Genomic DNA, 27,522 nt, shown 5'->3' on the forward strand with positions numbered 1-27,522 from the left:
GCCCCCAGGGCGTACATATATCCAGAGGGACACCCTTGACCCCCCTCACCTGTGCATGTACACGCCCCTTGGCTTTATCTGGGCATCCAGACCCGCACACCCCAGGAGCTTACCTAGTACACACCCAGTCCCTGCACTCTGACCTGGCATACATCTAAAGGACCACGTCTCCCCTACCCAGAGAAATTTTTTAAGGGAGACTTCTGTTGGAAATGACCAAATAGTCACTTTGCTTTGGGGAAATGCCTCTCTCTCTCATTATCTATCATATAAAGGTAGTTCTGGCCAAGCACACCGACTTTCCTTTCTCTCTCTCCACCTCTCACTGCAAATGGAGAGGAGTTGCTTTAGGAGGGCGCCCTGATCTCTTGGCCTCCTTTCCTTCCAGAGGGGGTACAGCCAGGGAAGAAGCTGAGGCCTGGGAGGCCACCCACACACCTGGTTGCAGTCCCTCTTCTGCACTGATCTGCTGTGTGGCCCTGAATTTCTCTGAGCCTCTGTTTGGATAGGGACCAACATCTCCCCCTGGCATTCATGGCGTCCCCTCAGAGAAAGTCCACATAACTCACCACCAAGCTCCCCCATCAAGGTACCCTTGGGGGTAGGCAGTGTCCTCCCATCTCCACAGCTAACCAGCTGCCAGGGGCCACCCCAACCCCCACAGTAAGGTTACCTGGGGGCAAAAGTGGTGGGGAAGAAATTCAAAAGAAATTCAAAAGCCCAGCAGGAGATCCCCCCCCCACCCCCCAACCCCCCCCCCCCCCCCCGCAAGCAGGAAATTAATAGGGGTTTCCAATCCCTGATGGCAAGGGGGTAGGTAGAGGAGGTAAGGAGGGTGGAGAGAAGTGGGTGGACGCTCTGCGAGTAAGAAGGTGAGGGTTAATTCAGGTAGTATTGGGAATAAGGCTAAGATATGGTGAGAAGGGGCCAGGAGCGCGTGGGGGATTGGAGGAGTGGCTGGGGACCGGAGCCGGTTGTAGGAAGGCAGCAGAACAGGTATGGGACCCAGATAGGGGAGGCAGAAACGCAGAGCAACTAGCAGGGTGAGTGTGTGTGTGTTGGGGGTGGGGGTTACTTTGGGGTGGCCGAAGAAGGCCAGGAATATGCTGGGGTATCTTTGAGCGGCGAGGGGCAGTAAGCCATCGGAGGGAGGGGACGGAGCAGGTAGCTGCCCCGCGCAGGGGTTGGAGCTGGGGGGGAGGGCTCTTTAAGCGGCGGCCGCGCTAATAACCTGTCCAGGAGATGGCTCGTGGCAAATTGCTTTGTTAGTCTTGTCAGCGCGGCCGGGGCCGCCGTCAGCGCGCGCCATGGATCAAGATGATGAATCGCCGCGGACCGCGCAGATGCGGGCGGCCCGCGGCCCTGCCCAGGGGTGGGGGTGGGGGCGGGGGCGTGGGGGTTGGAGGGGGCCGCGGGGGGCCGCGGGGGGCCGGGCTGCCGCCATTAACTCTCGAATTAGCTCTAAGCCGCCCACCACCTAGCCACTGCCCCGGGGAGCGCCAGCCGTGGGGGCGGGCTGGGGAGTGGGCCCAGCGCCCCCCACGTGGAGCTAGGGCTCAGACCCCCGACTCCCGTCTCATCCGGACGCAGGGGAGAGTGGGGTTCCTGGAAGGACCGTGGAAGGGCACTGTCACAAGTCTGCCTCGCGAGCCTCTTCCATCGCAGCGGGGTTCGGGCGATTCGAGGGTCTCGGGGCGCCTACCGACTGGCCTCATCCGGGCGTCTGCCCCCTTCCCTCTCGCTCCGAGAGTGGCCAAGGAGGCCACGAGTTCTCTTTCAGAAAGTGTGTATGTGTGTGTGGCAGGGAAGTAGGAGCTTGGTTTGTCATTGCTGCTCTAAACTGAGCCCAGAGATGGGACTTTAGGGAACCTCGGACCTCGCTTCCCAGATCTTTCTGCACAGATGGCTGGGACCCGGCGGTCTCAGTTTCCAAGCCTGTGAACACTCGCGATTTTCCCAAGTTCGCAAGTTAACCCATCCCTCACCTACCCACTACTTTGGTCCAATTTAAAAACATCTCCCCAACACGCCTCCACACAATCCACATAGGCTCAGTCTACACTCACACATTATGTATTTAAATGTGTACACACATCTGTTGGACACAAATATGGGAGTATACACACGTAAGTAACTACTCATATGCACATAACTTACAGGATAATGAATGCACACAAACATACAACCACATCCCGAAATGCACTGCTTCCTGCGCTCTCAGCCCCAGCAGCCCAGGAAAGTCTATTGGGGGCGGGTCCGCAGCCAGGCTGGGGACGCCTTCCTTTTAAGCCCTTTGAAGGTGTCAGCCACAGCCCCGGGGCGGGGTGGGTGGGAGGTTCCGGGAGCAGGCCAGGGAGGGAGGCCCTGAATCATTTCTACTTCTTAGCTCCTGTCTAGACGGTGCACCTTTGAAATCATTTTGTTAAATCAGTAAAACCCACTCACCTTGCGGCTTGCCAAGCTCCTCATCACCCCAGGCCTCCCTAAAGGACACCTTCCCTCTGCCCCTCCTCCCCCATTTTCCTCTCTGACTTTCCCTCCCAGCTAGGTGCCAGGGATTTTGCTCACCACCTCCCCCTTCTCCTTAGTCCTGTAAGAATCCACAATCAACCCGGAGTCCAACACTGGGCGGCAATATCTCTGGAAGTGCACCGGGGTGGGACTATGACAGCGATGGTCCCCACAGCCTACCTTTCTGGGGAGGCCTGCCTGTCCCTGCAAGGTATTGTGGGGTTCCCCAGATGTCTGGAATTCCAGTCTGGAGGCCCAGTGTGTACCATGAGGCTTGAGGCATACTGGCCACCCAGCCACCACCACCTCCACACCTCTTTGAGTGGGACAGCTGGCCCTGGCAGGGGCCTGGGTTAAGAGGTATTTCCCCAGCTGGACTCAAAGACTGTGTGCTGGACAAGTTCCCTCCAAAAGCAGGTGACTGGTTGGGCCCTATCGCCCATCCTCTGGAACCCTCCGTAGCCCTCAGCTCACCAACAGAACCTATATTATCCTCAGCAGCACTGCTCTGCAAATCTGGGCCTGGCAAACCTGGTTCCTGACTGGGTTGGGGGTCTCCACCCCTCCAGCCTGCTTGGCAGCCCCCTGTCCTGTCTGAGGCAGGAACTAGGGAGAGATCGGTTAGAGTTGGGTCTCTGGGCAAAGATGAAGCCGCTTCCTGCCAGGAAGGGAGTCCCAATTGAAGCCAGGATTCCTCTTGGAGGGAGTGCCCTCAGGAAACCCTTCCGATACCACCAAGTATCGAGGCTTGAGGCAGGGAGGGATGGCATGTCGGTGCTACTATGGAAGGGACTTCAGTGACCCTTCCTTCATTTGTGCATCTCTAAATGGGAAGCTCCACGCGTGCACCTGTGTCTAGGTTTCTGGGAACTGAGTGACTGAGTGACTGTACATGTGTGAAGGGGGTTAGTTTCCTCCTGGATGAGCTGTGAGCATGTGTTTGTGCGCAGAGGGCAGTGGGGTGGGGGCGCAGTGCCCTTCTACCATCTCTCTAGCTTGTGAAACGTTTGGCCCAAGTCTGGATAATTTAAGCCAAAGAGACAGGCTTCGTTCCCCTTCCCTCCCTTCCCTCCTTCCCTCTCCCCTCCCTCACAAGGCTGGATCCCTGAAGGGAAATTAAAAGGTTATTTAAAGCCCCCGCCTCCACCTTTCTTGTCCCTTTAAATGGAGCCTAAACGGTTTTGCTTTGGCAGAAGAAATCTTTTCTGGAGCTTTGGGGTGGGGGTGGGGGATCCTGGTGGGAGAGAAGGGTCTAAGCGGCCTAATCCTCTTACCGCCTCCTCCTCTCCCCTCCCTTCTGAGGCCCACCACTCCCTGCCCCCCCCCCCCACTGAGGCGCTCAGCCCCTAACTCTGCCTGGGGATCAATCCTCAAATCTGTCCATAGCCCCTTCTGCCCTGCCCAGGCCAAAATTCCTGACCTCCTTGACCCAGGCGAGGGCTCTAAAATCTACTGGCAGCATCAACCAGCCAACATCTTCTACCTCTTTGTGCCTTTGCCCCTAAGTAAACAGCCCAGCTCTCAGGAGCTCCACTTAGCAGAGGGAATGGCCAAAACCAGGGTCCAGCTGCTCCAGTGCCAAGTTTAAGACCATGTGCTCACCCTGTGTGTCTGTCTTACAAGCAGTCACCTGGATTCACAATCATGCTTGGACTCACAATTGCACAAAGATTGGTTATGCATACAAAAGGGACTTAGGGCCATAGTTACACATGGACTTGTAGTCCTGAGAGCACTTGTCACAAGGACACACTACACATTCGACTCACTTGCTGCTACCGTGGTGGCCAAAGGCAGACTGCACGGAATCCCAGCCACACAGGGACACACACTGTATGCACCCCACACAGCCTACACACTCTTGGCCAAGTGCCTCTCGGGTCACCACACAGCCACACACACCCAGAGCCTCAACACAATGGCTTGTCCCTCTGGCACCAGCAGCAGTGTGGGCGTTAACCTGCCCCTCTGGGACAGACCTCAGACACACCTCTCAGGAGGCTGGACTCCCTCACCACTTGGCCAGCTGCAGAACTTCGTCTTCCTGTGAACTGAGAGGGAGCAGGGCAGGACACTGGCAGGAATGTGAGGGCGAGGGTCCCAGGCCCAGGATTTATCCCTTATGGCCCTGGAACCACGTGTCTGTCCCCCTTGAGACAGGTGCATGAGCTGCGTGTGAGGCTGAGTCCCGCAGCCTCGGCCTCTCCAAGGGGCCTACAGCCGCCAGACTGGAGGCGGGCGGTTAGGAGCGTCATCCTGCGTATGGCTGTGTTCACGGTGAGTTCTGATCTCAGGTTGTGGGGTGCTGTGGTGGCGTGGCGGTAGCAGGGCTGTCATTGATGTGGGACCCTAGGGAGAGAGAGCGTGTGTGTGTGTGTGTGCGCGCGCGCGCGCGCGCGTGCTCTCTCTGCTCAAGACCAATCTTGGAGGGACGCTGGAGGCGGGGGTCAGCCAGAGCGCCCCACGCCATAGCTGCTGAGCCTAGTGCTAACCGCAGTCGCGGGTGAGGCCTTGGGAGGAAAAGGTTTCTCAAGACCCCTCCTCGTCCCAGGAGCTGGCCTGCGACGTTTGCAGAACTGAGAGAGGCAGAGGTCTCGGGACTGGGAGAGCAAAAGATGAAGATTCCGAGGAGGTGACGGATGCTGGCGGGGCCCACAGACCCACCGACGGTCCGACCCTGGCCGCCCAGGCCAAGAGTGGCTCCGCAGCACCGGCAAGGCGGGGCGGGGCGGGGGCGGGAGCGACGCGTGATTGGCAGTCACTGGGACCATTAGGGAGCGCGTGGGCCCGCGCCCGCACTGGGGAAATGCCGTTTAAAACTCCAGCTCCCGCGGCGGTGCGCTTAGATGGCAGCAGCTGTGGCGGCCCGGCCGGGGAGACCAGGTGCGAGCGGGCGGGGCCGACGGGGCCGAGCCGGGTGGGGCGCCGGGGCGGGGAGGACATGGCCCGAGAACTCTGGGGACCGCCTCCCCTCTTGTGGTCCTGCAGTCCCATACCGGCTGGGAGGATTGGAAAGTTTGCTTGCGGTCAGGGACTTGGAGGCGAGACAGACTGCGCAGGGACAGAGGAAGCCGAGGGGAAGGCCAGAGGGACAGATTCAGGGAGAGACAGAGAGGGAGACACACAAGGTGAGACAGAGGGAACGTTACTCAGGGCTGAAAACGGAGTTAGAGGCAGCGAGCAACCCAAGGAGTCAGAAAGCGCGCAGAACTCAGAATTCCGAGGCGGAAAGAGAGGAGAGAGCCGTGGGCAGAAACGCGCGGCGGCAGAGACGGAAGCCTTGGCCCGCGGAGACGCAGGCACCCCCAGAGAACGCTTCGGATCCGTCACGGTTTTGCCTCATTTGGAAGATATTACTTCGCCCCTGAAAAAAAATAAATACAAAAAAGGTTTGGATATTAAGCGGAGACAAATCCTTCTCAGTTTGGAGGGGGTGGGGAGGAGGTGCCCAGGGTAATGCGGAGCAGATGCGCCCCAGGCTTTGCAAAGCCCGGGGCCCAGGCTGGGGAGGGGGGCGCGGCCCGAAGCCCAGGTCCCCACCCGGGGAACGCAGGGGCCGCCCACGCTTCCCTCCGCTTCGGCGCCCAGGCCGCCTGCGAACCCCTCGGTACTCGGGACGTTACCCGGGATCTGACTCAGGTCGCGCCCGCGCGGATCCGGCTCAAACTCCGCAGCCGACGAGTGCGCCTTTTCTCTCGGGATTGCGACACGAATTCTCATTTGGGGGTAGTTCGGCGCTCAGCCTGCCTCTGCCCGCGTAAACGCGGCCTCGGGCTAGGGTACTCCAGGTGGATGTTTGGGGCGCTGCGGGCCCAGTCCCCTGGAATTCGTTTTGCCTTCTGTGGCCTCGTCCGGCATGGGTCGGGGGAGCTCCGGCTGGGAATCGCAGGCTGGGGCCAGTCCCTGGAGCGGCTCTCGCGGTGCATCCGGAGGAGCGGTCAAAGGGCTGGGGAAATTGTCCTGGTTTTCTTGTCTTTGGGCTTCCCACCCCGGTGGCTTTGACCGGGTTCTGGTGGGGAACAGGCGGTGTCCCGGACGCCGCTGGCTGAACTTTCTCCCCCGTCCCAAGTTCCCAGGCTCTGCGCTGGGGCCGCGGCGGCCCTGGTGGGGCGCATTCGGGTGCCTAGGCGCAACCTCTCCTCCAAATTCGCCCCGAAACTGGGGCTCGAACTTTTCTGAATTCCGGCGGCGGCGGGAGGGGGGGCTCTTTAGGCTGGTGATTTGTTCGATGTGAGGGTTTCGATTGGGGGCTGGGATCGCGGCCTTTTCATTTTCTTTGGGTATTTGGATTCCTCCCAAGCAGAGAACCCGCGGAGTCTCCAGCGAAGGCTCAGTGCCGGTTCTACCCGGATACGGGGACACCGTTTTCGTTTTAGGAAGTCTGCAGAGGCCCTGGATCGGCCGGGCTGATGCTGGTGTTCTGAGGTTTCCCCGGTTTAAGGACGTCGGGAAGAGGGAAAGGCTTTACAGACTCGATAGGCCCTCCAAACGGGTGAGAGCAAGGTAGTTCGCACCGCGTAGGTGGTTTGCGCTGCGCGGTGGAAATTGTGCAAGTTCCCAGTTTGCCGCCACGACGGAATGGTAGCCGCTGTCTCTTCCACTCACACGAGCACAGGATCCTGTGCGCTGCAGGCGGGTTGGCCGGGCCCAGTGTCTTCCTGGGAGGTCTTGTCTATTCGCTTTTGGGTGTGTGTGTGTGAAGTGAGTTGTTTTCAGTTTTGCTGGGATTCGGGTTCCACTTCCTCCCATCCCCAGTCTTCCCTCAAAGGGAAAGCAGTCTGACCTAAGGATCAGTGAATTTAGTCAGTACCTTCCCTCTCTGCGAGCCAGCTGTGCTAATGTGTGTGTAGGCGGTCAGAAAAAAATCGAATTTGCTACCTAGTGAGAGCAAATTATCCGGATAATTGGTTCAAATTTCTCTCCTCTGTGGCTGGGGTATACACAGTCATTGGACCAGAAGCAGGGAATCCTTACTCAGAATGGGGGTAAACAGCCCCCCAGCCCTCGCAGAGCTTTCCGGCTCCGACTCCTGCTAGATCCGTGGAACCTGGCTGCAGTGGAACAAACCCCCGGTGGAAATCCGAATGGAAGGGCAAAGGTGCAGAGGAGTGGAAACCCGCCCCGGGCGAAGGCAACCGCCAAGGCGAGCACCCTGGGCCTCTGGATGGGTTCTGTCTGTTGGCAGGCTTGCCGGTCAGCTTCAAGGGCGTGGGGTGAGTGTCTGGGGGAAGGAGGGGGAGCCCTGCACACGGTCACTGCCGCTTTCACACGTGGCATCATCCAAGTGGTCACACAAGTGGAGCCATTTCTCTGCTCAGATACAAACCACTTCTTCTGGAGACCTGGCCCCTTGCACACCCACTCACACTTCCCACGTTAGATCTTGAGCAGGAAGCAGTTTACTGAGGAGCCCCCCAGCTGACAGTATTCTAGCCCAGTGGGCCTGGAATGCGGGATCAGTTAGTGCCTTCTATGCCAGCTTCCCTGAAGCCTGGGTTCTGGGGGACTGGAGCACCCTGACCCCGCCTGTAGGTTGTGGGGGGCAAAGGAGGGAACCTAACCAAGGGGCACAGCCTCCCAGCCCCATCTCTGAGCTAATCCTGCACACACGCGTGTGCGTGGACACATACACATACACATTTGGGGGCCATTCTGATTGACAAACGCACAGGGCCACACATGCGCTGCCCGCCACACAGAGTCAGAGGCGTAGGCTCACCTGGGCTTGGGGTAGCTCACTAAGACCTACCCAGGTGAGGCCTCATGCAGGTAGAGGAACACACACACACATAGGGGCGCACAGGCAGGTCTGCAGGCCACATAGCCACAAAACCCCTCTGAGAGACAGTTATGTACACAGGTTAAACTCACAGGGACACTCACTGCTCACCACACGCAGATACCCCCCACCCCGAGGACCACGCTAGGAGGTACAACAAACCACCTCTCCCTTTTGCCGGCCCACCTGAAGGGTCAGCGTGTCTACAGCTGGCACCCGGCCTCTGCACTCCCAACGCCCGCCGCTCTCTCTGGGTCTCTGGTCCGTGTAGAGCCGCCCCCCCCCCCATGTTCCCATTCCTTTCCTCCTCCCCCGCCCCTTCCTCGCAGTCCCGCTCGGCCGCCCTGCGGTGCCCATGTAAATGACAGCAATAAATATCTAATCAAGGCCCCGGGCGACGCCGCCGCCCGCCAAAGCCCATTACCGAGCGGGCGGGTGGGGTAGGGAGGGGTGCTGGGGTGTTGTGGGGGGGTGGCGAGTGAGCTTCTAGCGGAGCTTGTGGTCCGGTCTGGACAGTCCTCCCGCTCAGAGCACCCCTCATCTCAGACCTTGGGCGAGTCACTGCCCTTCCTTGGCCTCAGTTTCCCCTTCGGTAAGAAGGGCACTGAGCTAGCTGGGTCCTCCGTTACCGGGTCCGGCCGTCCACCGGTTCTCCATCACCCGGTCCGCCACCCAGCGATCTCTCTTTCTGTTTAAATCACACGTCCGTTCTTCGGACGACTTATTTGATACAGCCCCACTGCTGCCGGATGGGTGACGTCCCAGCTCGCACAGACCGGGAATCACAGCTCTGGCTCCGACTGTTCTTCGAACTTGAGTCGGGTTTCTGGCAGCGTCAAAGCGGAGACTTGTATGGACCCGAGGCCACCAGGCAGGAGTGCCTTTCCCAGATGGGGTCACTCCTCGCGGCCAGTCCACCGCCACTGCGGGCGCCGCTTCAGTGCGCCCGGGTCAGTGGAGCCCACCGGGTCTGGCGACCCCTTCCAGCCTACACAGCTCTATCCGCCAGGTTTGTCTGAATCCCCCCGACCGCGCGTCTCTCTACCAGGACGTGTGTCCCCGCGCAGGGCGGGAACCAAATTCTCTGAGCCGGCAGCGCGCACTCCTCCCCGACTTCCTCCCGCACTCCGAGGCCCACACCTGGGCCTGGAGCGGCGGCTCCGCAGGGACTGTGCTGTAGGTCTCTCCGCGCTGGCACGGGTCTGGGTCTGGACGAGTCCGGGGAGGCCCACCGGTCCCCGCGGAACCCTAAGCGGGGGCGTCCCAGACGCGAACCCGTCTCCTCTGCGCGGATGGGAGGCGGGAACGTGCTGGAGGCCGACCTCGGCGCCACTCTGGCTCCGACCAAGACGTCTCCCTTTTCTCTGTTGTTCTGCGGCATCGATGCTGGAAAGGAAGTGGAGAATCATTTGGAGTTTTACTCCCAGGACCCGTGGTCAGGCCTCCCCCGCACCAGACCCTCTGCAAGAGCATACGTACTCGAGGGGATTCGGGTTTGAGAAAAAAGAACAAAAATTGGCCTTTTTCATCTTTCCTCCCTCCCTCTGCCGCATTTCACTGCCTTAAAAAAATTAACTCCAGCCGCCTGATTTCTTTGCACCCCACAACATTAAGCACCTCAGAAAACCAGAGGAGGGTAGGCAGAGTGGCCTCCCTTAGTCTCGGCCCATTAGCCTGCGGGGGGCTAATTACCCCAATTAGCTTCTGATTTATAATTAATGGCTCGGACCAAGGGATAATTGGATGTTAATGGATAACAGTTTGTGTAGGGAACTAAGCTCCTGGGCTCCTCAAGAGGGCCATGGGGGTGGGTCCCGTCCTGAGACCCACCTCTGACCCTGGAGCTCTCCCCACTGGGGTGGGGGGGCATCCCTAAACCCAGAGGGAAGGTAAGAATCTCCTTTGAGGAATTGATGAGCTCTAGGCACCAGACCACTGCCCCATCTGAGCTGACCCTTGCAAAACTACACACCCTGAGGCCCATCTGTCTTTGGCTCCAAATCCAGAACCACTTTGGGGGCCCTCAGCTGAAGGGGGCCACTGGAGTTTCTGGACCTCAACAAAAGCCCATTCTCTCCCTACATGGATCAAGCAGTGTGAGGTTAATGGTACCAATGTGGGGATCATGGTACCTTTATCAAATGACACTGGGGGGTGGGGTATGGCCAAAGTGAGAGCGCTGGACCGGGCTTCATGTGGGACACGGTCAGGGCTCAGTCCGTGGCCAGGTCAGGTTCACAGTTATGGCCAGGAGGTGGCGTGGCTTCTGCTGGGGACAGGAGATCTTTTCTGCTAGGGTAGGGCAGGTTGAGCAGGTGAGGGGGAGACTCTGGGCTTTGGTTCACTGAGTTCTGGGCTCTGCTGCTTCTATTACTTCTGGAAATGCTGGGCTCTTCTCATCCAAGATATCTGACCATTCTCTTAGAATATGAGCCCATGGGCATTATATTACCCCAGAGTCCACGGCCTGACAAAGAGGGGCTCTCTTTACATGAAGAATCAGTGTCTAATGGCCCCTGTGCTGGGTACTGAGAACTGGCTCTGGAGTCAGATTCTGCCCTACAGGAGCCCCCTAACTGGTGAGCCCTTCTTGAGCACCAAGCTCTCACTATGGGGCTGGACTCCTGCTTTCATCCTGGCTAAACTGCTTAGTTGTGTGGCTCTGGGCAAATGACTTTACCTCTGTGAGTCTCTGTGAGTGTTAAATGGGAATTACGAGATTGTTATAAGGTTAAATGAGACCTGTCAGGTCTCTATCAGGATGGCTGGTAAAAAGAGTTATTGTTATGTCTTGGGTGAAGGGCAGGCAGATGGGCAGCTAACTATAATCTGGTGAAGTAAAGCCATGATAGGAGTTCGAAGAAGTCACTTGACCCAGCCTGGAGTATTGAGGAAGGCTTCCTGGAAAAGGGGGTACCAAAGCCTGGTGTGAGGGATCAGGAGTTCTTCAGCTGGAGGAAGAGTGTGTCCAGAGGAGAAGGCAGCAACACAGTGACTTTGGAGAGCTGCACCTTGATGGTGGGTGTGAGGGTGGTGGTGCAGGAGGCTGGGGGCGAGCAAAAGAAGTAGAAATGATGAATTTGGAAATGGCTTTCAGGAAATTTGTCTTTGAAGGGACCAGAGATAACTGGTCTGAGAGGTGAGCCTATTTGTTTTAAAAGGGGGAAATGGAAACAGGTCTGAATGTGTCCTGATAGGAGCAGCAGGATGGGGATTGGTCATCTGGGGGGGGGGATAATCTGAGGGAGGGGGATGTGCCCCTCATTCTCCAGTTCTTACACACCTAGAAGCAAATGATGCCACGTTCCCAGCCATCAGCCCTTAAGTGTGTCTCTAGAATGAGTCCTTGGCCATTTCCTGTGGCCTTGCTGGCCACATCGAATCACTGAGTTGTTGGCACTGCGGCCCCCTTGGGAGGGCAGCCTTCGGTGGGGGAATCTGGCCCCTGGGAAGGGGAGGAAGTGGCTGGTTCCTGGGCTTTCGGTACCTTTGAGTGCCTGACACTGACAGCGGAGATTTTCGGAGTTGGAGGATTCAGAGAGAATAGTACCTGAGAGGGAGCTGCTGGGGATGCATTCATCTCAAGTCTGCCCTCTGATCTGGTGCCCACAGGGCCCTTGCTCAGAGAAGGGCAGGGCTGTTGATACCCCCTTACTTCACATGTCCCCACCTCTCTTTCTTGGCAACTCAGGACTAAGAATCCGTGTGGGAATAGGGGTACTTACTGGGAGGGGGCTCAACTTTTCCAGTTCCCAAACAGGCCAGCCAAGGGTAACTTACCTCCCTTGAGCCTCAGTTTTTCCTCTGTAAAGCCGAGGTGACAACGGTGTGCCTCCCTCACAGAGCTGAGGGAAGAGATTAGTGAGGTGACCACTGCTGGATATCTGGCATGTGCTTCTCTTAAAATCTTGGACCCACTGCTTAAAGCTCTTAAGTCTTCAGGGTCCTCTTGGTCAGTGCCTTGCTTCCTGCACCCACACGTACCCCCATGAAGGAATCTCTCCTCCTCAGCCTTCTTCAAGGGGCTGGCCAGCCCTGGGTTACTGTGGGACCTTGAGCAGGTGGTTTTACCTCCCTGAGCCTTGGTTTTCTTGTTCATATAATGGGGATAATAATTCCTACCTAGCAGCGTTGTGCGGAAGCTCGAGAGCGAGAAGAGGGCCTGCCTCCTGGTTGGTGCGCACTGTGAGGTGGTTGGCATCATTAATGAGATAATGTGTCTGGCGGGGGTTGGAACAGAGGAGGTGAAGTCCTCAGAGAACACTGGTTCCTCCTCTTCTGCTTTGTTTCCTTCCCTTTAAACTAAGTTGTTCCACCTTGCTCCCCGCCGTGTGTGGGACAGAGAGAAAACCAAGGGGGAAGTAAAAGTTGGGAACAGGAGAGGAGGAGGGGAAGAGAGAGGGCGTGGACCTGCGGGGCGCTAAGCCCAGTGTGACCAAAAGAAGGGTCCACTTTTCTGGTAATCAAAGACGCCTTGCGCGCGGTTTCCTAGCAGTCTTGCTGTTAATTTATAAAAAATGCCCCCTAATAAAATTCTGCTTGATTCTTCGATTGGCTGGGCATTAGGCCGCAGCCAGCAGCGACGCGGGGACATAACGGATGCATTTGCAGATTTGGAAAATTAAAGCCATCTATATGGTGCCTGTGGCGGGAGATCCGCCGATCTGCTTGCTTAATGAAATATAAAGATTCTTTTAACCAATGTAAGCACAATTCGACAGCTTGTGAAACGCGGCCGCGCCGTGATGGATGGCTCTCCTGGCTCGCCAGGAATTGCAGGGCGGCACCTTTTAAATATATAATTGATTCTGTTTGGAGTGTGCAGTGGGCTGAGCCCGTATGGGGCCCAGCCTGGGGCCAGGAGTGCAGGGCCCTGTTTAGAGGCTCCCGCAGGCCCTGCGGGACACCAGCCTAGGTGGCTCTTGGCCTGGCTAGGGGGACCCATGCCCTCAAAGTGGCTGTGCATGGGGTTCCGGCCGCTGGGCCCTGGCTGAGGACCCCAGGGGCGGGTCTGGGAGGCCCTGATTGCTGGGAAAGGGCCCACTGATCAGCTTTCTCCCCAAACTCTGGCTTCTAATCCTGAGGACAGAGAAGGTGGTGGGACTGGGGCTCTGAGTGTCTGTTCTGCCCTGAGGACCATCCTGGGCCATTCCCTCAACCATTCCCTCAGTTCTCTTAGCCTATGATTCTTTCTCATCCATTCAGCATTTATGATTTACTAAACACTGGCTGTGTACCAGGCTCTGTGCTGACTGTTGCAGAAACAAACAAACAAAAAAGGATAAGACAAATCTGTTCATTTTCTCTATGTTGATCTATCTTTGCATCAACTCTCTCTCCTTGGTCTTTCTCTGTTGTTCTCCTTGCATTTATCTCTGGCTCTCCCTCAGACCTTGTTCTGAAGGTACTGTTTAGTGTGTGTTCCTCTGGTCACACGCACACACACACACACCCTTTCATGCATGCACACGGGCTCACAGTCACACACACACACACAGACATGAATAGCTACAGATGTGCACAAACACACACCCACATGCTGTGAGGTGGCCGGTCGAGGTCAGGCTACACACACACACATGGGCACACATGAGCACTGAGAAGAGCCACAGACTTGGGACTGTGTGGTGCCACATGTGTGCATTCCGGTGGCGAGTGGCATCCACAGATGAGGGCCCCTCTGTGGGCTCAGAGGACATCCACCTGGAGTGAGGAAGAGGAGTGTGAGGCTGGGGAGAGGGAAGCTCAGCTGGGAAGATTTGGGCTCACACGTAGCCTCATCTCGCGACATACACGTACGTGCGTGCACACACACACACACACACACACACACTTACACGCATGCACAAGCGTGCACACCGGGGAAATGTGCTTTTTTCTCTGCTGCCATCCTGTTGCCTTGGATGAAATCAGAGATGCGGGAAGTCAGGGAATGGAACATGCTGGAATAAGAGCCTGCGTGACCGGGGTTAGGAAACACGAGTTCCTGGGGAAGAACCTCACCGTGGAAACCTGTTCCACCACTTCCTAGCTGCTTGCCCTTGAACAAATTAATCAGTGTTTCTCACCTTCCACTTCCGCATCTGATAAACACAGTCCCCACCTCCTATGGTGTTGGGAGGACCGATGGAGATGGCTGATGTATCCGAGACGCTTCATACACAGTAGTTTGTATTAATCTATCCTCACCTCCTGAGTCCTGCCTCTGTGCCTGACCTTGAGGGGAGGGCTGTGGTAGGGAATCCAGAGATGTTTGGGATACCCCATTTACCCTCAAGGAGCTCAGTCGGGGCGGGGGGGGGCGCGGGTGGTAGAAGAGTCATCACATGACTCCGATTCAGGGGCTGGAGTTAAGAAATCCATGGAAGGTGCTTTTTGTGGTAAGCAGGGCTCCCAGTGTGTTCAGGAATCTGATGTGGTTGCTATTGTTTTCTTACTGTGAACATCATCATTTCTATGACCTCAGCTTAGCGATCTGGAGCCTGGAGATGTGAGAGATACCTTCTTAGGGACTAGTTGGGAAAGGCTCTCTTTCCGAGGAGGTGTTAGTTGAACTAGGCCTTGATGGAGAAGGAGGCATTTGGCAGGTGGAAGGTAATGGTTTTTCAGGTGGAGGGGCCAGCAGCAGCAAAGGCTGGAGGTGACAAGAGGGAGTGGCGGGTAATCTGAGATTGCTGGGTGCTGGGGAGAGGGAGGACACAGGTCGGAGGGGTGGGCAAAGGCCAGACTGGGAACCTCTTGGAGACCTTCAGGGGACCAGTGAGCTGGGAAAGTCATGGTGCCGAGAGAGGTACCTCTTTGGCTTTAGTTAATAAAGACTTGTCGTGCATCAAAAACTGTGAGATCAGCAATAATTAAGTCAATTAAAATGTCACCACATCAACAGCAGTGAGTCTTAAAGCAACAAAACCCTGCAGGGGTGGGGGAAGGGGATGGATAAAATTACCTCTAAACTCTGTTCCCTCTTCCCCACCTGGAGCTTGTGATGCCTTTTGGGGCCTGGCTTCAGTCCCACGTCCACTGGAACACATGGATAACCCTCCCCATCCCCACCCTCAAAAAAGGAAAGAAAGAAAAGATATAAATGTGAAAATCACCAGTAATCCCATCTGCTATCTCCCAGAGATAACCTCCCTTAACATCTCAGGGTCTCACCTTCCAGACTTCTTTTCTATGCATATTTATGCATACATTACAAAGATGGGATCATATCATGCATACTGTTACCTATTTCTTCCACCCAGCAATATATTGTGAGCATTAGCACGTACAGATAGATACACATCATTGTCTCAGACTGTGGCACGGTATTCCAGCGCTGGCATGACTGTCCCCTCATTTACTGAACTAACCTCTCTCGATGGACAGTGAGGTTTCCAATTGTTCGCCCCCGTAAGCGGAGCTGTGATAAACATTCCTGTACACACATCTCTGCATATTTGAAGGATATGTTTCTGGAAATGGAATTGTTGACTCAAATGAGGCTCTTTCTAAAGGCTTCTGATGCAGGAAGGAAAGCTCTTTTGTCAGCGAAGTAGAAGGACCATTTGCCTCTCCTCTAGATAACCCTGGGTAATCATTTTTTTTTTTCATATTTGCTAATCTGATTGGTGAAAAAAATTGTATCTCATTGTTTCTACTTTTATTTCTTTGGTTACAAGGAAAGGTGAGCTTTTTGTCCTAGGTCAAATGGCTATTCGTGTTTTTCCTAATAAGTTGTCTCTTCAGTTACTTTGCTGTCTTTTATTAAGGGGATCATCTTTTTTCTTTTCTTTTCTTTTCTTTTTTTAAAGATTTTATTTATTCATTTGACAGAGATCACAAGCAGGCAGAGAGGCAGGCAGAGAGAAGCCCAACTCGAGGCTCAATCCCAGGACCCTGAGACCATGACCTGAGCCGAAGGCAGAGGCTTTAACACACTGAGCCACCCAGGTGCCCCCATCTTTTTGTTTTGAGAGAAGAGCTCTTTATATATTACAAACATTCTCTTATTTTTATTTGTGCTTTTTTTTTAAAATCAATTTTGCTCTGTCATATATATGGCAAAGCTTTTTCTAGGTTTGTTGTTTGCCTTTTAGCTTTGTTTATGTTATATTCTATTCTACAGTGTTTAAACCCTATGTCATCGTGTCTATCTTTCTTTTCTCTTAGATGACTGCCCTTGACGTCATGTTTACAGGCACAGAATGGACCTGTCTAAGAAAATGTTGTTGTTAGGTGTTACGTGTGAGTGTTAACTCAGAAATCTATAAAGCCAGCCCTCGGGTGCCTGGGTGGCTCAGTGGGTTATAGCTTCTGCCTTCAGCTCAGGTCACGATCCCAGGGTCTTGGGATCAAGCCCCACATTGGGCTCTCTGCTCAGCAGCGAGCCTGTTTCCTCTTCTCTCGCTCTGCCTGCTTCTCTGCCTACTTCTGGTCTCTGTCTGTCTGATCTCTGTTAAATTTAAAATTTAAATTTTATTTAAATAAATAAAATCTTAAAAAAAAAAAGCCAGCTCTCAATTCCTGATTTGTATATCCCACTGCCAATTCAACACCCTTACTTGGAAGTCAGATCCATATTTCACACTTAGCATGTCCCCCCCAAACCTTGATTTCTGTTGCCTCCTCCTCAGACCCCCTTCTCCCTCAATGCTCCTGACTCAGGAAAAAAAGAGAGAGAGCATGAGGAGGGGCAGAGGGAAAGGGAGAAGCAGATTCCCTACTGAGCAGGGAGCCCGATGCGGGGCTCAATCCCAGGACCCTGAGATATGACCTGAGCAGAAGGCAGATGCTTAACTGACTGAGCCACCCAGGTGTCCCCCCTTTTTTCTCACATAGGCTCTACATCCAATGTGGGGCTTGAACTTACAACCCTGAGATGAACAGTTACATGCTGTGCCAGCTGAGCCCGCCAGGCACCCCGAGTCATCCCTTTTTTTAACCTCTTTTCCTCACATCTTGCAGCTAACTTCTCAGTCGTTATGTTGATTCCTCAAAATATGTCGTGAGTCTGACTGCATCTCACAGCCTCCACTCCTGCTGCCTAGCGGAAGGCACCTGGGTTGCTGGCTTGACTTTCTGCGGTGAACTGGGCTCTCTGCTTTTCTTCTTGAACCTCTGCAGTCTGCTCTCTGTAGCCAAAGTGAGCTTTTCATGACAAATTATATCATGTTCCTCTTTATTCAACACCCTGGCATTTTTGGAACCCCTTCCAAAAATGCTAGGAGTCTCCCATCACTGAGGGGATAAAATTCAAAGTCCTTATCATGGGCCCATGAAGCTCTGTGGGGTCTGGCCTCTCCTCTCCCTCCAGCCCCATCGCCTTCACTTGCTCCCTCCCACTCTGGGCTCCAGCTGTCCTGGCTTTCTTGCTGTTCCACACACACTCCAAGCTTCTTCATGCCTCAGGGCCTTTGTCCTTGCTGTCCCTTCTGCCTGGAAAGCCTTCGCCCCAGAACTTTGCATGGCTTCCCTCAAACAGCACAGAGCCCTTTCCGGACCACATGTTCTCAAATGATCTTCCCTTTTCCTCTTGCTATTCTCCTCTTCTGTCTTATTTTTCTTCAGAGCACTTGTTCCCTTCTAACATCATTACATGTATTTATTTGTTGTTTGTAGTTCTCCCTCGGAATGTAAATTCCATGAAGGCAAGGACTTTGGTACTTAGTAGGTGGGTGCTTAATCCATACTTATTGAATAAGTATGTGTAATATATAAATGTGTGGGAGTGTAATGTTTATAGATAAAGCTGCTGTGTGGCTGGGTCTCTGTGAGACTGTGAGCAGAGCCACAGGAATCAGGACACTGAATTTGTAGATACTGCTGAGTTTGTGTGTGAATATGAGTATGCCTTCCCAAAAATGCCACTCCAGGCTGACCTGGGGTGGGTAGTCTGATGAGGACCGTGAGCGGACACCTGGGGCTGACAGGACCTCATGCTGAGCTGGGGGATCTCAGTAGGAAGGATGATAACTTGGCCACCAAAGAATGAGGCTGAAGCAGTGTGGGCAGGCTGGGCCCTGGCTTGGCTGTGTGGCCTCCCCATGTCCCTGCTCTTTCTCTCAAGCCTTAGTAGACCCATCTGTAAATGGGGTTGGTTGCTCTTACGGAAATGGTAAATAGATGGAGGAAATGGTAGTAAATCTGTAACAGTCACAACAATAGTATTCTTACATCAGTATGGCACATGAAGGTCCTAACCCAAGATCTCGTCAGGGCAAATGCCTTGATGTCCCCCGTCCGGCTCTGGACTTGGCCCCATGTGGGCCTCAATGGTTGAATGAGTAATAAGTGTGTGAGTGAATCAGTGAAGGTACAGATAAGTCACCTGGGTGACTAAGAGGAGACAGCTTCGGAAAGCAGCAACGGGGCTGAGAAATGACAACAGCTCACATTTTTTAGCATGGGCTATGTGCTGGTCCTCTGCAACAGTCCCATGTGACAAGTCCTATGACTAGCCCCATTTTTGCAGAGGGAGAAAGTGAGGGTCGAAGAATTGAAGTGACTTGCCCAAAGTCACAAAGCTCCCGAGTGGTAGAGTTAAGATTCCCACCCAGGCAGTCTGACACCAGAGCCCAGAGCGCAGGGTGCTTTCCGATGGAGGGGCAGATGCTCTTGGGGGTGAGGCAGGCATCCCAGGTCTGGGCTGGGAGCGGGTGGTGTCTCCCAAGGGGAGAGTGCACTACCCCGAGTCACGTCCCCTGTCCTCCCTGCCCGTCCGCAGGCGCATGCCGCCATGCAGCACTACGGGGTGAACGGCTACTCGCTGCACGCCATGAACTCTCTCAGTGCCATGTATAACCTGCACCAGCAGGCGGCCCAGCAGGCCCAGCACGCCCCGGACTACCGGCCGTCAGTGCACGCTCTCACACTGGCTGAGCGCCTGGCTGGTAAGGGCCATGGGGATGGGACCCTGGGGACACAGCAGTGGGGGCTGGGGGTGGAGTGGGGAGGCTCTGGGAGAGTCCCCCAGAGGACAGAGGGCGCACTGAGAAAACTTCCTCCAGGAGGCTCTGGAATTCCCAGGTCACTCAGCAACACAGAGAGGTGTCCATTCAAAATCTCTGCATGACCAGAGCCCTCCTTGTTTGCCAGCACTGTGCTGGGCCCTGAAGTGGCCCGAAGCCTTCAGATTCCTTTTGCAACCCTATGGGTGGGGGGATGCATTAGCCCATCTCCTAGGAAACTGAGGCAGGAGGGTAAGGGAGCAGTGAGGATTATAGCGGCAATTAGCGGGGAGAGGGCTGGGGTGCCCAGGGGAGGGTACTTCCGGCACGGGAGTCACATAGAGAATAACAGCTCCCATGTTTTGAATATGGAGGATGGACAAGGTGCTGTGTGAGGCTTTCTCTGTGCATCAATTTCAAGGCTGATAAAGAGGTTATTATGTCCATTTCATGGACAAGGAGACTGAGGCTCAGAGAGGTTACATCTCAGTGGGGGTGGGGGCTGGGGCTGGGGGGCTTGAACAGGATGTGATGGATTAAAATAGCACTTTCAAGTCCCGGATCTGTGGTCACTGCAGATCTGCCCATTTACCTCTCCTCTCGGAGCCAGGGTCTCCCATTATACAGAGGGGACAATAGGCTGGGTGGGAAGTTGTTTGAGGTAACATACGCAAAGTAGTATTCCGCAGAGCCTGGGAGGAGCTCAGAAGTCACAAGGTAAGTGGCCCCAAGGGAGCTGTAGGCTTGTTTCCCCCTCTGCCTTCAATGAACATTGCTCTGCCTTTCAGCCTCTCAATGGGCAAGAGAAGGATGTGACAGCATAGGCTAGGGGCGTGATTCCTGGGGCAAGGGGAGTGCCTCCCACTCTCTCCTGTCCCAGGTCAGCTGGTGAGCCCCTGTGGGCCCAGCCCTGTGCCAGGCAGTACTCAGAGGGCTCGAGAGCTGTCCCCGGGAGATCGGTGCTTCAAGACGCCTAGGAGAGCATGGCAGGAGTGAGGCGAGGATCCTGTAGTGGGACAGCTTAGGGCTTAGGTGTCTTCAGAGAGGACTTCCTGCCGGCTGTGGGGCAGGAGCCACGCCTTAGAAAGGAATGATTAGTGAGGGGAGCCCATGAGCAAAGGCACAGAAAAGGGGCGAGATATGAGGACCCCACCTGGAAAGAGGTGCTGGCCTGGCAGGGAGGGAGAGGCGGCATTCCCACTCCTTGAGACCCTGCCAGCCTTGGGGCCAAGTCTCAGCGGATAAAATGGAGCCTCCAGTGACCTTCTCTAGATCATGTGGGGCATGAGTCTTCAGTGTGGGTACGGTCTTGTCCTGGCTCTGGCAGCTTCCCTGGTTGGGCGTGAATTCCCTATGTCCAACCTGTGCGAGACCCAGAGAGGAAATGGAGATGGAGGCTCCCCGCTGCTGGTGGGGGCAGAGGAACTGGAATAGTTAGCCCTCTACCCCAGTTCTCCAATTTCTAAGAAGGAAGAACATGAGCTCCAGGTGGGCCTTTGTTTGGGCAAGTTCTGGGGATGGGACAGATAGCCTGGCCTCCCCTGTGATCACCCAGGCTTTTGGTCCCCGGAGCCAGTGGCAGGATGCTGAATTCTTGCTCCCTCAACCAGGGTTTAGCTGACCGAAGAGGGGGCCCTGGTCTCCAGGTAACGAGCAGGAGCTCAGTCTGTGTTGGGATTAGTGACAATTTGTGAGAGGTTCAGGGCTCCCTCTTAAATCTGAAGGAGCAACCCCAAAGTCTGAGATTTTCTGGACACCCAGTTGCCTCCTTCTTCATTTAGGGGGTTGTGGATGACTCCCCAGTCCCTGGCACACAGGGGAAGGCTCTGGCAGCCCCATCAGAGCCTGACACAGCTCGGGTTCTCTGCCCAGGACCATTTATGGGCAGTGGGAGGCAGGGAGAGAGGTTACTGTCCATCCACTGGGGTCTAGTGAAGCTGAAGGGCTGGATCCTAGACACCAGCCCTAGGCAGACCTGTATTTTGAGTTGCTTTCTTTTCTTTTAAGATTTTATTTATTTATTTGAGAGAGAGAACATGAGTAGGGGTAGGGGCAGAGGCAGAAGGAGAAGCAGGCTCTCTGCTCAGCAGGGAGCCTGATGCGGGGCTTGATCCCAGGACCCTGGGCTCATGGCCTGAGCTGAAGGCAGAAGCTGAACCAACTGAGCCACCCAGGCACCCCCTGAGTTGTTTTTACGTTCCCAGCGTGTGAGCAAGCCTGTAGAAGAGGTGGTCCCCCAGCTTTGTCTCCGCTCCAAACCTGCGGTGGTTAAAACTTCATCTTTTTGTTCTTCTGTGAAGAAGCGGCCCAAAGGGTCAAGACTAGATGCGAAAACTTTCTTGTGCTCTGAGGGTCCTGCCAGAGCCAGGTTTCCTCCTGAGGAGAAGTGAGAGCAGGAGCCTCAGGTCCTGCTGTCAGAGACTCATAGGCCAACTGTGATAACCGGAGTCATACCCAGAGGACATAGAATCAAGTGCCAGTGAGTTGGGGCTACGGGTCACACCTCCTCTAACTAGACCTTGCAGGTATGTCCCAGCTGCCAGCCAGGCTCCGCACAGTCAGAGGCCAGTGTCCTGCTGGTATCTAGAATCTAAGGGTCATGGGATATTGGAACCTTGGTGACACTGATATACAGATTGTTAACATCAGCTGGTCTCAGGATATGATACTGATAGCATCCTAGGACTTTAAGGATCTTAGAGCAGTGTCCACCTCCCTACCCACCCTGACCAGTTGAGGAAGACCCCTGTCAGTCATATTCCTGACAGCTGTTCATGGAGATGAGTTAGACCTCTGGGTGTCGTCGGAGAGGACTTCCTGCTGGCTGTGGGGTCCTTACAGTGAATGTGGGTGTGGGGAGGTCTTGAAACCCCAACTGTATGGAGAGAAGATGATGATTTCCAAGGAGAAAGGGCCAGGACGCAGGTCTGCAAGGGCCTGAGTGTCCACAGTGGGTCAGAGCAAAGTAAGATTCAAAACCCATTTCCCATAATTAAATGGGCCCCCTCTCCTTGCCCTCCAACGGCTGTACATTTCAAGACATCATCTTGGAGGCCCGCTATGGCTCGCAGCACCGCAAACAGCGCCGCAGCCGCACAGCGTTTACGGCTCAGCAGCTCGAGGCCCTGGAAAAGACCTTCCAGAAGACCCACTATCCGGATGTGGTGATGCGTGAGAGGCTGGCCATGTGCACCAACCTGCCTGAGGCCCGGGTGCAGGTAGGGCCCCGTTCCTCCAAGGAGACCTTGCAGACCTGCACCAGCCCAGCGGTCTGGCTTCCCACTGCCCTGGAGCCGCCCTTTCCACCCCCACGGAACTCAGGCAGTGATAGGAGGGGAGTTTTGGAAGGGATCGAGGGTGCACGTTTCCTGGGGGGTGCGGGGAGCAATGCTATCACGCACCTCCCCTCCCAGCGCACCCAGGGCCACAACCCTCAGCTCCTCTCCCATCCCCAGGTGTGGTTCAAGAACCGCAGAGCCAAGTTCCGAAAGAAGCAGCGCAGCCTGCAGAAAGAGCAGCTCCAGAAGCAGAAGGAGGCCGAAGGCTCCCACGGGGAAGGCAAGACAGAGGCCCCAACCCCAGACGCCCAGCTGGAGACCGAACAGCCCCCGAGCCTGCCCAGTGGTGACCCTCCCGCTGAGCTTCACCTGAGCCTGTCTGAGCAGTCGGCCAGTGAGTCAGCCCCTGAGGACCAGCCAGACCGGGAGGAGGATCCCCGGGCAGGGGCTGAGGACCCCAAAACTGAGAAGAGCCCTGGGGCTGAGAGCAAGGGGCTGGGCTGCAAGAGGGGCAGCCCCAAGGCAGGTGAGGCTTGGTAGGTGCTGTGGGTGGGTGGGTGGGGTCAGCCTAGGGAGAACAGCCAGATCCTGGGGCGGTTCAGGGGCCTGAGTCCACGAGCTCAATCAGAGCCACCGGGAGTCAGCTTTTACCCCGGGGCACTAGGACATGGGGGGGGGGGTAGTTGGCCACAGCCGGCCTGTGCCAACCCTTCACTCTTCAGTTGCTGAATCCTGGGAAGGTCTTGGGGGTTCTGCGGAGGGAGTGGGTGGCAGGGGAGGGGACTGACTGCTCAGGGCAAAAGCTATTTATCAACCATTATAGAAATATGATGGTATTTTAACAACCAGCACAGACAAAGTAGTGCCTGTTGGGTGAATACCACATTGGTCCCAGGGATTCTCACGGGTGGGAGAGACAGGGCCATATTTCTGAAGGAACAGAGCTGTGGCATGAGGCATAGCCCAGACACAAATCTTGAGCCCAGCCAGAGAGCTGGCAAGGGGCAGGAGCCACAGACCGGGGAGGGGACAGGGAGGGGACAGTGCTTGAAATGAAAACGAGAATCCCCAAGAAGTCAGACATGGGGGCCTTGGCAGGCTCCGACCCCACCCCCTTCCCCGCCTCCCCCCTCAAGGAAGCCTGGGTCCCCCTCCCTCCCAGGAACCTGAGGGATGCTTCAGAAGGTGCGTGGCTGAGATGACTGGATGTGGTTTGAACCAGCATCTGTCTTGTCTGTGGTGCTGAGGGAGTGGGAAGACAGAGGGAGCTCCCCGCCCTGGCAGACTACTGCCCTTATCCTGAGTCCTTGGTTTCTCTGCTTGCAGATTCCCCAGGCCTGGCACTGGCTCCTGCAGCTCCCGGGGGTGGCCTCCTGGGCCCCTCCCACTCCTACTCCTCATCCCCGCTGAGCCTCTTCCGGCTGCAGGAGCAGTTCCGCCAGCACATGGCTGCCACCAACAACCTCGTCCATTACTCGTCCTTTGAGGTGGGGGGCCCGGCCCCTGCCGCCGCTGCTGCTGCCGCAGCCGCCGTGCCCTACCTGGGCGTCAACATGGCCCCGCTGGGCTCCCTACACTGCCAGTCTTACTACCAGTCCCTGTCAGCGGCCGCGGCGGCCCACCAGGGCGTGTGGGGGTCCCCACTGCTGCCCGCACCCCCTGCCGGCCTGGCACCTGCCTCGGCTGCCCTGAACAGTAAAACCACGAGCATCGAGAACCTGCGGCTCCGGGCCAAGCAGCATGCGGCCTCTCTGGGACTCGATACGCTCCCCAACTGACTGCTGGCCTCAGCCTCAGCCAGGGATCTTGGGTGCCACGTCCCAGCCCCAGGATTATACCCCGATGGCTTGCAAGGAATTAACTCTAGGAGCCCAGGGATCCCGGGGCCTTGGAGTCTTGCTCCCAGTCCCCCTCCCCAAATCCCAGCCCTAGGTGAAGCCCACACTTGCACACCCTCTGCATGGCCCTTGCTTGGATCCCACGGAGGCCACAGGGGGGTGGGGGAGGCGAGGCCAGGGCGCCTGCGGCCTTCTGCTGGGGAGTGAGGCCCGCAGAGGCCAGATCCTCACCCCAGCACAGCCTCCCTGCCTGCCCTCCCTCCTCTCTGCCCCCTAGTAAGTCGATGTGTGGAATGTGAGATATAAATATAAATATATAAAGCTATATTTTCAGGCCCCCACCCACCTGCCCCAGGCCCCCTGTAGCCCTTGCCTCCACCTCCGGTGTCCACATCGCTCTCTGGCTCTTTCTTCCGAGACCTGCCTGTGTCCTGTTGCCTACCCCACTCTCCCCAGCCTCCAGCTTCCCCTGCTCTGGACCTTGGCCCAACATCTTTCCTCCCAGCTCCTGCTTTCTTTCTTTGGTGCTGGCTGTGTGGTGGTGTCAGTCCCCAAGGCTTTGTTTTGTTTGGGATTGTGACTTTTTAGTCTTAGTAATTCTGCTTCTTCCTGTTCCTCGCCGCCTACTTCTTCCCACCTGCCTGTCCCCTCCCTGCACGGGTCCTCTTAGGCTGCTGTCCCTTTCCATCCCCAGTGGACGTGGGAAGGCCTCTGGCTGGAGACCCCCCACTACCGCTGGAGGAACCAGCGCTGGCCCCCTTTGCTGCCCTCCCTCAGGCCCTGCATCTAGAAGCAGTCACGTGTCACGTTCTCTTCTCAGCTTTGAAGCCCCATTCCCAAGATCGAGGAGGAGGGGAGTGGAGGCAGGAGTAGGGTTGAGGCGGGCAGGAGCAGGGCAGCCTTCCTGCCCAGAAGGGCTCCAGGAAGAGGCCTGCAGCCAGTGTTCAGCCAGGACTGACCGCAGGGCTCTAGATCTCTCTGGTGAGACTTCTCTGGCTGAGGGCGGCAACAGGGGGAGGGCTGCTCTCAGAGAGAGGTCCCTCCAGGGCAACAGGGTTGGGGGCAGGTTCTCCTCTCCCACTGCCTGGCCTCCAGGTTCAGCCGTTAGAGTCCATTGCAGGGGTGGGGCTGAGCCAGGAAGGGAGGCGGAATTCTAACTCCTGTCACACTAAGTGCAAACCACACAGCAGTGCACGGTCTCTGTCTTGCTGACGGGCCATCTGGGGCCAAGTATTGAAGTGATGGCTTCCAGCCAGCTAGTCGCTGACACCGAAAGGTGTGCTCCTCTCCTTGGCCGAGAACCCAGCTCAGCAAACTCCCCTTCCAAGCTGTGTGGCCTGGAGTCAGCCCATAGCCTCTCTGGGCCTGTGTTCTGGGCTGGATGAGATGGCCTGTAACATCCTGCTTATCTGTGTTCACATCCCTGGCAGGGCAGAAGTTTTTAGTTAAACTAACAACAACAAAAATGGCAAAAAGGTTCTAGAAAGTACACTTGATGAGTTGGAAATTACTGTTGCCTTGCTGGGGAGCAATGAGTGGTGCAGGTGCAAGTTTCTGCATGGACACGGCCAGTCTCTGGGCCTCAGTTTCCCAGGGTCCCTTTGAGTTGAGAAAATCGGGATGGAATCCTGATCTACCTACCTGAGCTATGGTGCCAGCCTCTGTGGTTGCTCCATCGCCGTGCCTTCACACAGTGTCAGGGGCTCAGGGCAAGGAGAGGAGAGTGGCCAGCACAGATTCCGAGTTGTGATCCCCAACTCTTTGTGACTTGCCACTGAGCCCTCCACCCCCTGCTTAGAGAAACTACATCTAGAAAGGGGGGTGCAGAGTCCTAAGGTGTGTCTCCTCTCCCTGTGCTGAGGGGCAGGGGGTTGTCTGTTGGTGCCAGGCACTATTGGCTTGCAGAGTAGATGATGCCTATCATCCTTGGGCAGGGGGATGTCCATCTGAGCTGGGGCAGATGGAGAAGACTTTGGATGGGAAAAAGTGAGGGAGATGGTAGCCGGGGCCCAGAAAGCTATTTGAACAAGGCAATGGAGTGAGACTAGGTGGCCAGTGGGGCAAGGGGCCCTGGTTTCATGAGAGGCGAGGTTGAGGGCCTTGAATCCAGGCTAAAGGCTCACCCTGATGGGGCAGGCACCAAGACAGGCAGGTGGGAGTGGAGGGGGTGAGTTGAACCGGGATCTGGGATCTGGGATTTGGAAGGTGAATCCAACAGCCACAGGAACATCAGATGAGAGGAGACTTAGGCAGGAGGACTGAAGCAGGGAGGCGGTGGAGACGCTAGGAGACCTGAAGGGATTTTTGGTGTCTCTTCTGGGATCAGTTCCAGGAAGGTCTGTTTCTGAAGTGAAAACGGTCTCATCTAGACCAAGCATGAGCACTGATGCTTTTCCCAGTCTCTGGATGCAGGAGACTGTCAGTGGGCTTTGGAATCCAGCAGCTCTGGACCTCACCACCTCCTCCAGGAAGCCTCCCCTGATCTAAGGGGCAGGTCTATCCTGGAACCATGTTCTGTCGTGGCTGGAGCCAGGCCCCCCTCAGGCTCAGCCAGCTTCCCCCAGATCTTTGTCAACACTTCATTTGATTGAGCCGGCTACACCAGCCCAGAGAAGACAGGGAGAGCGTGTAGGACCCCCGGCACCTGGAGTGGGAGTCAGCCTAGTTTAGGGGACCAGCCTGAGTTCCTGAAAGCGCTGTCCTGAGTCTCCTACAAAACCCTGAGGGTATGGGCTTGGGGAGGGCCCCTGGCCCCTGAGATGGAGGCCTTTCCAGGCCTGTTGGCTGACGCTGAGACTCCGTCTCCGACTGTTCCTTCCAGGAAGGTCTCCTTCCTCACCCCTCCCTCTGATTGGAGGGCTCCGTTTCCCTGCTTCTTCATTGCCGCAGAGCATGGTCCAGGAGCCTGGGCCTCTCCCCGACTCCGCAGCTGGCGGGCTGGACAGACTGCTTTCCACCCCAGCCGCTTTGTGACCATTTGTGCTTAGAGGTCATGCCAGGCCGTGGCAAAAGCACTGTGTACCGTATTTATTTATTCTGTTAGCTGAAATAAACAAGACTCAGATTTCCCCCTCCCTGCCCTGCCTCCTGCGTAGTGCAGCATGACGCTCTGTCCTGTGATCCGTCTGTCCGTCTGACTTCCTGTGATGTTGTGACCTGTTCTTTGTCCTTCTTGGCTAATAAAAGAA

The 27,522-nt window shown here is 55.9% G+C and overlaps 1 protein-coding gene across 1 annotated transcript; it reads left to right on the forward strand.

The window, feature by feature from the left end:
- Positions 1-5,339: 5,339 nt before the first annotated feature.
- Positions 5,340-27,522, forward strand: DMBX1 (diencephalon/mesencephalon homeobox 1). The gene is made up of 5 exons (XM_004740391.2): positions 5,340-5,394; positions 18,996-19,161; positions 22,258-22,436; positions 22,674-23,022; positions 23,823-27,522. Exons 2-5 carry the CDS (start codon positions 19,008-19,010, stop codon positions 24,272-24,274), a joined length of 1,134 nt encoding a protein of 377 aa, XP_004740448.1. The 5' UTR covers positions 5,340-5,394; positions 18,996-19,007; the 3' UTR covers positions 24,275-27,522.

This window comes from Mustela putorius, unplaced genomic scaffold, assembly GCF_011764305.1.
Source record: "Mustela putorius furo isolate JIRA1106 unplaced genomic scaffold, ASM1176430v1.1 tig00003853_pilon_pilon_pilon, whole genome shotgun sequence".
Lineage (NCBI taxonomy): Eukaryota > Metazoa > Chordata > Mammalia > Carnivora > Mustelidae > Mustela > Mustela putorius.